Source organism: Empidonax traillii, unplaced genomic scaffold (assembly GCF_003031625.1).
Source record: "Empidonax traillii isolate 1590-97213 ecotype Southwest subspecies unplaced genomic scaffold, ASM303162v1 scaffold172:size1107868, whole genome shotgun sequence".
Lineage (NCBI taxonomy): Eukaryota > Metazoa > Chordata > Aves > Passeriformes > Tyrannidae > Empidonax > Empidonax traillii.
In genome coordinates, this window is record NW_020955365.1 from 446,482 (window position 1) to 458,833 (window position 12,352).

Here is a 12,352-nt window from a genome sequence, read left to right on the forward strand (position 1 = left end):
TATTACAGATGGTATTTCAGTAATTGAAATGTTTTGGGTTGGTTTTTTTGCTTGCTCAGGGATAACTGGTATTCTAATTGATAGTTTATATTCTACTTGATTTGTTAGATTACATTTTTTTAAGGTGTAAAGGCATTACAAAACAAAATTCAAGATATTCCAGTCCAGATAAGGTCAAAATTATTTTCTAAACAAAATTTTTGACAGAACTCTTGACTTTGGGACAAATTTCTTTTTCCTTAAAAAATTACCAATTTTTTGACAGAGAAACATTCTACTGAAAATTTTTTATCAGCCTCAGTTTTTGATTTCTATTGTGTTTATCAGATTTCAAGACAAGGTATTCTTAGTTTGCGGATTTCATACTGGGGCAAGCAATGGAACATTTTAGAATGCCTTTTTTTTTTTCCCAAATTAATCTCCAGCATGCATGTAGTTCTAATAATAGTGAAAATCCAGTAGTAACAATAAAGTAAATCAAAGTAGATACTAAAGAAACAGAAAGAGAACAGTAATAAACACAACAATAAAAATGCCAGCAACCCCAGGAAGAATTCTGTCAGCTGGGATGGTGACAAACAACACTGATTGCAGGTTGCTGGTGAGCTGAAGTGAGGCACATTTTACACACAGTTGTTAGGCATTTATCCCAGTAGACTGGAAAATACAGCAGCATATATAAACTGTACATTGGGTTTCATAGAGAGGAACTAAAGAATGAATTTTCAGACAGAAATAAAAGTACAAGACTTACAAATAATTCAAATCAGGCATCTTGAGGGAAAAATGTTCCATTTATTCACCTGGGCCCATACAACTTGTGTAGGTAGCACCTTGTGTCTGGCACTGTGGTCCTACAACATGCCTATGACAATCACCATCAATTCAACAGCAACCCAAAAGAGCTTTATATTCACTTAGCTAAGCTTTTCATACCTAAGGAAGACAAGCGATTTTTCAGTGTCGTGTAGACCATCAAAGTGGGATTATTATGACTCTTTCCAAGATATTTTCATGATTTCAGGTTGTTATCTTGCCTCTCAGTGAGCACTATGGGAGTTTTTCAGTCATGCTAAACAATCACTATTGAATGCTAGTTTGTTGTAATGTAATAAACTACCTCCAGGGCTATAAAAACAACCCTTTGATGGTGGGCCTAAGGGAAGCATGACTTTTTTATTTATCAGGACTTTGATAAGCTGAAATTAACACTGGGTCCAGATGCAGTTTTATCACAACTAATGTAGTCACTTTTGCAGGGGAGAATAAGCTATTCTGGTCTAAAGCACATAAGCAAATATAAACCTATGTTCCCTTGGAATCTGCAGTTCTTTAACAGTTCATTTCTACATCAGTGCAGTAAGGCTGGATAAAACCCAGTGTGTACACAAGTCCCTTCTTCATGGAGTCCTGGTTATAGTTCAGATGTGTCTTTGATCCCACTTCAAAATGCAGATCCTAGCACCACTGTTGACTTGCAGGCATGAGATGATGCTACCCTCCTTTTGAAGGCAGGTAATTGAAAAATAAAATATGAATGCCGGGACAAGGAATACAGCTTTGTGAAGATTTGCTTTGCTGATAGAAAAAGGCTTTACAGTAATGCTCTTATAGAAGTGATAAACATGAGACCTAGAAGGCAACTGATGTAGAAAAAGATTCAATATACAAGTGAGAAAAAAAAAATGCAGTATTGCTTCCTGCTGTCTTTGTTTGATGTAGGGACCTGAAGCAGGTGGGTTAGAAGAGCAATCCCTGATTCAATGAAAAATTGCCCAAAGAGCTGATGAATGCTATAAGGAGGCAGAGTCCGTCTACAAGTATCTTGGGGCAAATTAAATTTACAAGAGAAAGAATAAAACCTGAAATATCGTTGTGTCACTGTGCAAATCTTTGATGAAAGCACATGAGCATTTCTGATGCTGCTTGTTGAAACTTTCTTAACGTGCCTTTCAGGTCTTCATTCTTTGAAAGAGGCAAGGAACAAAGGAGGAGTGACCAGGGATGATTGAAGGTATACAACAGCTTATGAGTGAGAAGCAATAGTGTAAAACACACCCTCTAAACTCGTAAATAGAAACAACAGAGTGGAAGATATGATAGAGCTCTGTAGCATCATGAGTGGAAGGAGAGATAAAGGGAAGAGGTCATTCATGGTCTCTTTCAATACAAAACTTTCAGGGATAACATGTTTCAGACAAAGAAAGTTAGCTATTCCTCCTCTGACTGTATGTTTAAGATCTGTGGTTTCTTTCCATGGAAAATGTATATGACATCCATAAAAATGAATGTAAATTCAGAAGCGAACTGGACAAAATTTTTGATAGAAAAGGAGAAAAAAGTAACATTTAGTTTCTGAAACCATTACAAATCTTGAAAATCCTGTCATCTCTCCAACGTTTGGGAGAAAGCAGGGTGGGGGTAGCAATTGTGCAAAGCCTCAGAAAAATGAACACATGTAGCTTGTCAAGATGCACAGTATTAGTCTTTCTTCCAGCCAATGCAGTTCCCAGGAAGGTCTGTAGCTAGTAGCTTTTCTGTTTGCTTGCTTAAAAGTTTGCAGTTGTGAGGTGTTTTTTACATCTGATGTAGTTAGAAGTATCTAAACATTTTCAAAGCTATACTTGAGGTGTAATCTGGTCGTAGATATGATTTCATAAGCATGTGTTACCAATGGCAAGGGACTTGATGCTGTTAAATAGGTGATATTTAAACTTCTGAAAACTGATTTAGTCTAATGTGGGAATCCCAATGAAGTTGTAACATTTTTCACCAAGTTAACCATGCTTTCTGCATGTATTTGTAACCTAAGACATAGGGTGAGAAAAAAAAAAAGGAAAACTGCCTTTAGGCTATGCTTTGGGGCATGTGTACAGAGGGCAGCAGGAGAATTTTTCTCTCATGCTTCTTCATTTCCACCTAGGCTTCAGAGCAAGCAGAGTCCATCATGGCATCAAGCATTGCTATGTCTCTCCTGAGTCTCAAATTAAATTGGGTTTGCATGAGAAACCTTTTACATTGCTTCCCTTTCTGAGTTCCCCCTTATCAAGGCTATCTCAAACATCAAAAATATGAAGTCCTCTGCAGAGCTTCATTGACTTTAATGGGAAATGTGGCAATTTGCACAAGATGAGGAAAGGGTGTTTATCTTATTAAGGTGGACAAATTAGCTCACTTTCTCCTTCCCTGTGTGTAAAAGTTGAAAGTAACTAAATATGTAATTTTCCCATTTATGTACTGCTCTTTAAAGCCTCATTTTCTGCTCTTTGCTCAGGCTTCCAAAGTGCTTCCTTATGACCTTACTTATCTATGCCTTAATGACTGCAGACTTTCCAGGGCTGCTTTACTTTTTGTGGCTCTAAGTGACAGCAGAGATTTTCTTCCTTCTTTCCCTATTCTCCCTTGTATTGCTCTTCTCTGAAAAGGGCCTTGAAGAAAGGGTCTACCTCAATCCTAAGGCATCTGCATAGGGCTGAAACAAAATAGAAGACCCACACAGAGAAGAGTGGAATATTTTGCCTCCAGCATGAGAGCTGACACTTTATCAATGCAAAACTAGAAGGAGTTCCTTAACCTGCCAGTGCTACTTTGTTATCCCAGAGAAGGTCTACACAGCAAGTCAGGACACTTGAGGCTAATTAAGCACTATTAGCTAATGAATTGTTTATATAATTTTGTAACTCTGCGTTGTATTATTATTTCTTATTCATATTTTTATGATCTCTGTCTAGAGACAAACATGTCAGAAAGCAACCTATAAATAGATACCTGCAACCCAAAGTGATACAAGGTGGAAGAAAACTGCGGCTGACACAAACCTGACCGTCACTACAGGAGTGCCTCCCCAGGAGGAAAAGTGTCCCAGTCCCAGTACAGTATGATTTGTGCTTTTCTGACCCCCAGTTCAGGTGCAAGAATCTCCCCCATCAGGGGATAGCACAGCACTGCGCTATACTCAGTCAAACAGCACAGGCCCACTGAATGAGATGTGCTGGGTGCAGGTGTTGCTGGTGCAGAGAGGTGCAGGGTACACAACTTCTGGTGAGGGCTAAGACATCAGCAAAGCAGACACCCCATCAGATGCCTCAGCAGAAAGACTTCTGCGCAGTGCAGGATGTTGTTATTCATCTTTGTAGCATCTGAAGAGCCAACAAAACAAATATTAGTCACATGAAATTTTGCTTGCAGGCACACTGTAGTGTTTTGAACTTTTAATGATTTCTCCTTCTCTTTTCTCCTTTGTGTTTGATTTTATTGCTTCATGACTAGGAAATACTTTAATACTCCGCTTTTAATGTTCTTATATGCAGGTTTTATCTGGAGCATTATAAATCCCTAAATGTCTTAAGCACACTACCACTTGATAAGAGGCAAAATATGCTCAATGTGAAAGAAATACTGTTTTGAAAAAATTTATAATAAAAAGACACATCTGGGAGTAATAGAAGTTATCCATAAGCTAGACAGAGGCTGTTCTCTTCTGGCAAACTGCACAGCTGAGATGTATTGGTAGGAAAGTGTTTATCTTAAATGAACCTGCAAGTTCAGAGTCATCAGAGAACAAAAGAGCAGCAAGAACAGCATCTCCTCATGGAGACAAAAAGCTTGTTTGAAAAAAAAAAAAAAAGAAATATAGGTAAGGAAGAGAAAGGCATGTGGAGATTTGAAAACACAGAGAAGCATTTTTTTGCTGCATGCAGGAAAGGAAAGGAGCTGAGTGATATGTATAATACTTGAAGGCACAAATCTTATCCACTTTCAAAACACTAAACTTCTACTTCCCACTGTTACATATTTGGTCTGCAGTCAGGCAGGTGCAGGTGGCTGAGTCCTGTCCAGAAGCCAGTTCTCCAAACTGAACAGTCAGCTCCGGCTACTGGACAGTTTTTAAGTCTTTCTCTTGCATTTGCACTAACGTCCTGGGTTGAAATGGTGCTCATGAGCAGGTGCTCCCTGCCAGAGGGAGAGGCAGGAGAAACTCTTGATTTTTGCAACATCTATACTACCTATCAGAGCATGCCAGTGTGCTCACACCCAGCTACTGAGTACAAGTGCCAAGCGCACTGAAAAATGACCATGCTGTAGGGACAGGAAAATCAGAGGTTACACAGCCAGGCATGCAGTAGCAGTGGGATTTTGGTGTCAGCAGCTACAGTGTCAACCCTAAAGACAAGAATAAAACTCCACCAAATATAGCTAGTTGAAGACCCAGTCTGCACAGTGCTGATAGAGAACTTCTCTATCTTTCTAGATATTTTGTGTGGGTATTGTCACGCTTCCAAAAAGTAATTGGTGTCAATTTTAACATCTACTCTTGAGAGATCTCTGTGCTGTTTTCTCACGTCTCTGATCCACAAACCCCAGGATTCATTAACAGTGTGGTTTATTTGCAGGAAGAATAGGGAGAGTTTACTGTAGAGTCTGCTTAGTGCCAATAGTTACCAGGTTTTCATCTTCCGTAAGATACGTGTGCTATTCCCAATATCTTTTCTACTTCTAATTCCCCCTCTCTTTGTCTCTGCATGTCTCTCATGCTCTTCTGCATGTTATCTGGGGTTGTATTTTCAACTACCAATATCTCTTAAAAGGACTTTCGCCCACATGAAAAAAAGGTAATGCTAAAGCTTGCCTCAGTATTACTGTCTTACATTTTTTTCAGACTTCTAGTTTAACAAAAGAAACATACATAGAAAACTAAGATCTGGTGTTTCTCTGGAAAAATACAACATTATAATTAAATAAGGACAGCTGCATCTTTGTGCTGTACTTGGTTCTTAGGAAAATAATTAATTAATTAATTAATTAATTCTCCTAGTCAAAAGAATTTCTTCTATGGAAAAAAAAAACTGCATACCAATGAGATTGTGGTAAAGAACTTCAAATATATTGTATATGTTTGTGAGACACCTTGAGTGGTCAATTTTGGGCACTTTCAAGTTTTAAATATGTCGAAATAGTCTGTAAAATTTTCAGTGATACTAGAACATTCTTCCTCATGTAGTTTGGAGGCATAATTTATCACCTTTCCTTAGAGGAAGAAACAAAAGCTTGTATATAACCAGAACTTAATTTTGGATGTGATCAATCTGCAAATTTTGCAGTTCTTAGGAATAGCACTCTGGCAGCAGTATCTTTTATTTTGATGTCTGAAAAAAAATGTGCTGCAGAAACAGTTTAGGAAGCTGAGTCACAGCTGCACAAGGGTTTATAGACTGCTTTCAGAGTGCAAAGAAGCAATTTATGTGAACCCCAGAGAAATGTAGCAGTCGGTTTATGTTTGGAACCAGTTCCCAAAATAGACCCCTAATTTCATGACCAAATGAAAGCAAGCCTTACTGAGATCCATGTAGTATGTATGTGGTGATGACGGGTTCATGTTTAGTGTTGACTAACTGGCTGACTCCATCGTAAGCTTCAGAGGGATGGTTGTTTTAAATGATGTGACAACCAGTGGTGATGCTTAAAGAAAACAGCTGCAGTTAATTTTTTAATACCTTAGGGATGATTGCACAGTATTTTGGGCATCATGAGGTTCTAGTGGCTGCACAACAAGTAAAGAGCTTATTTTACCTCTGGGCCTTAGCTCCTCATTATTTGAGGCCCCTTACAGCTAATATGGTCAAAGGCATGCTCATTGTCATCCTGTTCAATTGGATTGGTACTCTGCCTTTCACAAGAATGAGGTGACTGGGATTTGCTCTGTATGCTAAAGAAGATGTGATTTCAACAGTCTTTGGCAGCTGCTAGTTTCATTAGCCCTAAAACCAGGAGGTAGGTGAGCAGTTGCAGCAGGAAACTCCTCGTCCGTTCACATTTCCCGCAGGAGATCAGCTCTGCTGACGAGAAGCAAAGTCAGGTATTGAGTGTGCAGCTTTGATTCTGAATGCACAAAGCCATCTTACAGAAAAATAGTTTGCACAGCCTTTGCTAATGTGTGCAACTCTACTCTTTTCACAAATTACCTATGGAAGTGGTAGCTCTCTTCCCATTGGTAGTATATTATGGATATAAATGTAGTAATATTTCAGAGATTGTAAACCTCTTCCATGACCTGGAGATTCACGTGTATTGAGTTCCAGTGGAACTGCAAGAGCAGAGTCATTAAGGCATTCTTGGACATTTCAGTGAGGGACCCCTTTCAGAAAACTAAATAGTCTAATCAAGGATATCCAATGATTCTGAGCGTCTGCAAATTACAATGTACTTACAATATCTGTATTTCCAGTTTTTAGGGTCGACTTTTCCATCTGCTTCTCAGTTTGCTTACTTATAACTGGTTAGGGTGTTTCACTTGTTTTTTTTAACAGAGATTGTTTGCTGATAGAAGCAGTAAGAGTCATAATTAAATTAAGTGTAAAACAGTACTATTGAATTATAATTTGGTGTTCTTGCCTAAAAGAGATTTCTGAAGGTTCCCATCAGAGTATGATGAAAGTAATTCAAATGGAGTTGGAGCAATTGCATCAATGTGAACAGGAGGAAGTCAGAATCAGCAATTTTACTGTAAGACACATAGGAACTTTCAGTAACAAAAGACACACAGGAAATTTTAACTTTGCTCTTCTCTTTGGAAAAGTAAAACCTGTTTTTAATCACAATTGCTGTTTAAAAAATTGTTATGTGACAGATTTGAGAATGTTTGTTATGAAAGACAATTTCTAGTGTTGAAGGTCTGATGAAAATGGAAATTTTTTTCAAGCTTAAGGTCATATTATTGTTGTTTGTAGCCTTATTCCTTTCCTCAAAACAGACCTTTATTTTCTCCTTACAAACTAGTTAACACCTGAATTGTAGCAATTTTTCCATATGATGAGACTTCCTAATACTGGTAAATGCTCAGAAGAAAAGAAACCATTATTGCTAAATTCTAATCCATCAGCCAGAAAACCCATTTAATAAACTCTGTGGTAGTTGCCTCATTAATATTGTCCTCCGTGAGCTGTGTGGGTTTTTTGAAGGAATGGAAGATATTTCCTCCTGCAGTCCAGTAATGCAGTAAACCATGACTGTGTATTAATTTAGATATCTATTAGTGTGGCTGACTCTGATGTCTGCAATACAGCAGCAGCAAAGATGTTCACATTTTTAATTTTCAGAGAAGATTAATCTTTTTTTTTCTTTTTTTGTAAGAAGGCTATTGCAGCTACATTTTAAACTTTGACAATTTTTATATTTTACTTATTCCATGCTGGTTTCTTGTATCTAACAGTACCAATTCTTATTCCTGTCAGGTATAAGTTTATCTATTCATGGGGCTGAAAAGCGTGTGCAAATCTGTCAGAGGAGAACTACAGGAAGCTACTCAGTGTCACAGCATCCACCTGTGGATGGGCATCCTTCACTCCCACAAGTTAGAGGGTCAATAAAAATGGAAGCCTCATCCTCTGGATCTATGGTTTCAGCAGTCCCAGGTGGAAAAGCAAAAACCCATCAGCCAGGTAACAGATTTGTCTTGATACCTTTTTCATTTCCATTTCTTGTGTGATGTGCCTTGAAGTTGGGAAGCTGTTATTAATAGCATAAGATCATGCTTGCATGGTGATCAAACTATTGATTGTCAGAACTATTGATTGGTTTTTTTATGTTTGGTTTGTTTTTGTCAGTTATAGATTATAGGGATAGCTGAAAGTGGGAAATGAAAATGTAAGTTTAATCATGAAAAAACATACAACATGTAGTGGTATCCAAAATGTTAATGCAGAAAGCACTTTGGGCTATTGTTTCTTAATACTGTTCCCCTTATATATATTTAATTTTGACAAGCCCCGAATTAATGTCAGTGTTCTGGAGGCTACAGGCATCCCCCCATGGAACTCAATAATTGACACTAACACTGGTTTTGAAAAAAGGCACAATCCAGGGTGTAGATGAAAATCTTGCTGCTATAATACAAATAAAAACTCTGGATCTGAAGGAGATTTTACAACATAAGTTAGCTGGTTAACAAAATGAAACATATTAAAAGAAAGTCAAAATCTCCTGGGAACCATCAAATTCTAATTGACATCATGAGTTCATTCCTTGTTATGGTAATTGCCAGAGCTATTTTAGAAGTATCTTTGCTTATAACAGGGGAGTACATTTGTGCTGGTCATGTTCAGTCTTTCTTCACAGTGAATATAAACTGCAAATTTCTTTTCTGAGTAGAGAAAATTAAGGCTGCCCATGAAGTCATTTTTGTAGCTTCTATATTGAAGGGTCTCAATAACCTTTCAGTATTGCTGCCCAGGAAAGGGCATGATACAGTCTGTATGCAGCTACTTGGATGCCAAGAGCAGAGTCTATTCGTGTGAGACAGAGAGTTCTGCCTGCAAACCATTAGTGTATTCCCCTTATGCTGAAGATCTAGTAAATGGCCTAATTTTTGTAGAAGCTGAAATTTTAGATTATCTGTTATGGGTTTCTATACAGGTCTACTCCCGTGAGTCTTATGCATTCATATAGTCACCATATCTTTGTCAACACAGATTAATTAAGAATTTACAGTGACTCATAACCATATGCTTTGTTTATTTCAGTTCTTCTGTTCACTTGTTTGTCCTGTATTTTCAACTTCTGTTATTTTCTTTGAAGTATAAAAATTACTACTAAAGAAATGTTGTTGTTGCTAAAGATATATAATCATGTCTGCAGCATGGTAAGAGATTGACAAAAATCCCCTGCATCACAGTTTGTCACAAGAAGTATCTTGAACATGCACAATAGCAATGTTCATTTTGAGATGCTTCACATTCTACATCTCTGTGTCGATAAGCATGGCCTGTACTTTACAGGCACGTATGTACAAATAATATACAAACAGCAATATGTGGGCTTCTGCTTGAGAAAAAGGTCCTTTTCTAGGTAGACCCCAGAGGCTTCTCAAAATGGAACTTATCAGTGACCATTCTTTAGATAATGATTCTTTGAGGAATTAGCTTTCAGTGTATGAGATTAGTTTTATCTGTCATATTCTGGTCTTTAGACAGTAGCACTATCTATGATCTACTGAGAACATGCTTGGTTCATGGAGGCATCTAGATTAATGAGCCTCACTGAAGTTAAGAGGAGTTAATAGTACCCAGAGCCTTAAAGGCTGCAGATTTTTACGAGTGTTTTGTACGATAGGAGTCTTCTCTTAACTAACTTGTGGTGCCATTGTTTCATCTGGAATGAAATAACCTTCTTATGATTTGTGTCTGACTTTTTAATTCTCTATAAGAGCACTGAATTTCTGTCTGTGTCCAGGTTAAATTGCAACCATTTGAGCTATATGCAAGTAGAGTCTAATAAAGATCATGTAATGGCCAGTCTTCACGAAGGAAGAACCAGGGAAGGTCTTTTGACCACCAGGGGCTCCCAAAAAGATCATGGTCAGGCAGCAACAGTAATGAATAGCACTCTTAATAGAAAATTCCAATTTATACTGAAAATCATATGTTCTTCACTCTAACATAGTCAAAAATTAACAGCTATAACTTCATAATTAGTTTAATACACTAGTTGTCCAATGGTAGTATTTTATCTAAGATATCATAAAGATTTTTATATTTTAGAAAGAAAACATCCTTATGTATATTAATGATAGGTACCAGATCTGACACCAGTGTTTTCTGAGCTATCCTCCTGCTATTGCATGCAGTAGATTGGAAGGTTTTTGTTCAGTCTAAATAGTTCATATAAATTTGGAGTTTCCTTCTATTTGAGTGCTGTTATCACAATCAAGTAGGTCTCACTGATGGAGATACATTATATTTAGTCTGAAATTTCCTTTGTCCAGTTAATAAATACCCCAAACATGAAGGCAGTCTCGCATAATAAATTATAGAGAAAGGTATTTTGAGGACTTAAAAAGGCATGTCTAATTCTTATCAGAGAGGCTAGAACCATGAAAAGATCCTTGATAAAATGACAGTTAAGTGTATTTTTTCCCTTTGATAGTATACTACTCCTGTTTTCTTCATAGTGCTTTGTTACCCTTCACCGCCTTCCTTCTTTCCAGAATGACACCTTTTATTATCTATCATGAATTCTATTTAATTGACAAATATTTCCTTTGAATGAAGTTCATAGGTAGCTACATGCTAAGGAGGAGGAACAATAGATATTGTTTAGAATTACAGCATTCTTTTCAGCTTGCTTCCCTGCCAGTTTCATTTGTAACTGGTAAGGAGGCTGAGACTCATGACTTCTAATATTGATCTGGGTGTTAGAGTGGCTAGGGAGCAGTGAGTTGTATGTACTGTACTTTATTTAAAAATAAATGAAATTTTAAAAATTGTGTTGTGCAAGCTTGCAAATAAATACTGCTCAGCCATAAGCAGAACCACAACTTCTGAGCTCTGATTTTAAGCAGATCAAAAAGTATCAAGTAACTGAAACAAAACACAGAGGAAAAGGGATAAACAAGTGGAAGAAAATGTTTATTAACAGTGAAGTGAAGACTCTGGACACCTTTGCAGATGCACCCATATGAGGAAACCTTTTCTTAGAAAGGAGGAAAGCAAAAACAAGTATAGGAATCAGATGGTAAGTTTAGATGCAATGACATTAATGCATTCCTTCCAAAACCAGGGAAGACCAGTATGTTTTTGATTTTGAGAAACCTCCAGTTATCATCTTCCAGTTCTGTGAGCAGCTGCGGTGTATTGTGGCTAATGAGGTACAAGGCTATTGAAGTGCAGAGTTCAGAGTGTTTGTGGCAGACCTTTGGCTGGAGTGAATTGGTGCAACTCTCATGAAAATGGTTTAGGATCGATGCGTCTGTGGTGCGCACAGAAGGCTCATTTTGAAAGTAATGGTAATCATCATTTAGATTGTCTGTAAGAGGAGTACAACAAAGTACTGAACAAGTACAGAGGAGGTTAAACTGTCATCCCAGTCTGTTCCCTCAATGTCAGGGTTAGGCAAACCTGTGAACAAAAAAAAAAGCTTGCCTCACTTCTGACAACATTACACTTTTGCTGTGTGATAAGCAGGACTTCAGTTTCTGAGTTTCTGTCTGCTCTCTCCATTGTTAATCTATTCTATAAGAGAAAAATGTTACATTACTTCTTTCTCTCGGTGACAAATTCTTTTATTTTCAGATCCTGCAGAACTTGTCAAACCTAATTTTCCTAGGAGTTACTAAATTTTGCTGGCTGTGGAAAAAATGTCTTATTTAATAAGTCTAAGAAGAAGTAAAGTGAATTCTTTCACTGTGTGAAACTCTGGAATCTTCTTAGTTGTTCCCTACTTGCAATGCTTCCTAACAGTTGTTATCTGTTTTGTAATAACAAGTTCCCCAGCAAGATTTTGTTTTGCTATGCTTCTAGTAAAACGCTATTGTATTCCAAAGTTTACATGGAAGTTTATAAATGTTAATGTAGATAGT

General features: G+C 37.4%; 1 protein-coding gene across 5 annotated transcripts in view; it reads left to right on the forward strand.

Moving 5' to 3' along the window:
- The window catches only part of ANO4 (anoctamin 4), a 171,789-nt gene that overhangs the window by 46,712 nt on the left and 112,725 nt on the right, over positions 1-12,352 (forward strand). For all 5 annotated transcript variants that reach the window (XM_027885760.1, XM_027885759.1, XM_027885763.1 and 2 more), the window contains exon 2: positions 8,232-8,438. In XM_027885760.1, the coding sequence (XP_027741561.1) occupies positions 8,369-8,438 (70 nt within the window). In that variant the 5' untranslated portion in view covers positions 8,232-8,368. The remainder of the gene's footprint in view (positions 1-8,231; positions 8,439-12,352) is intronic.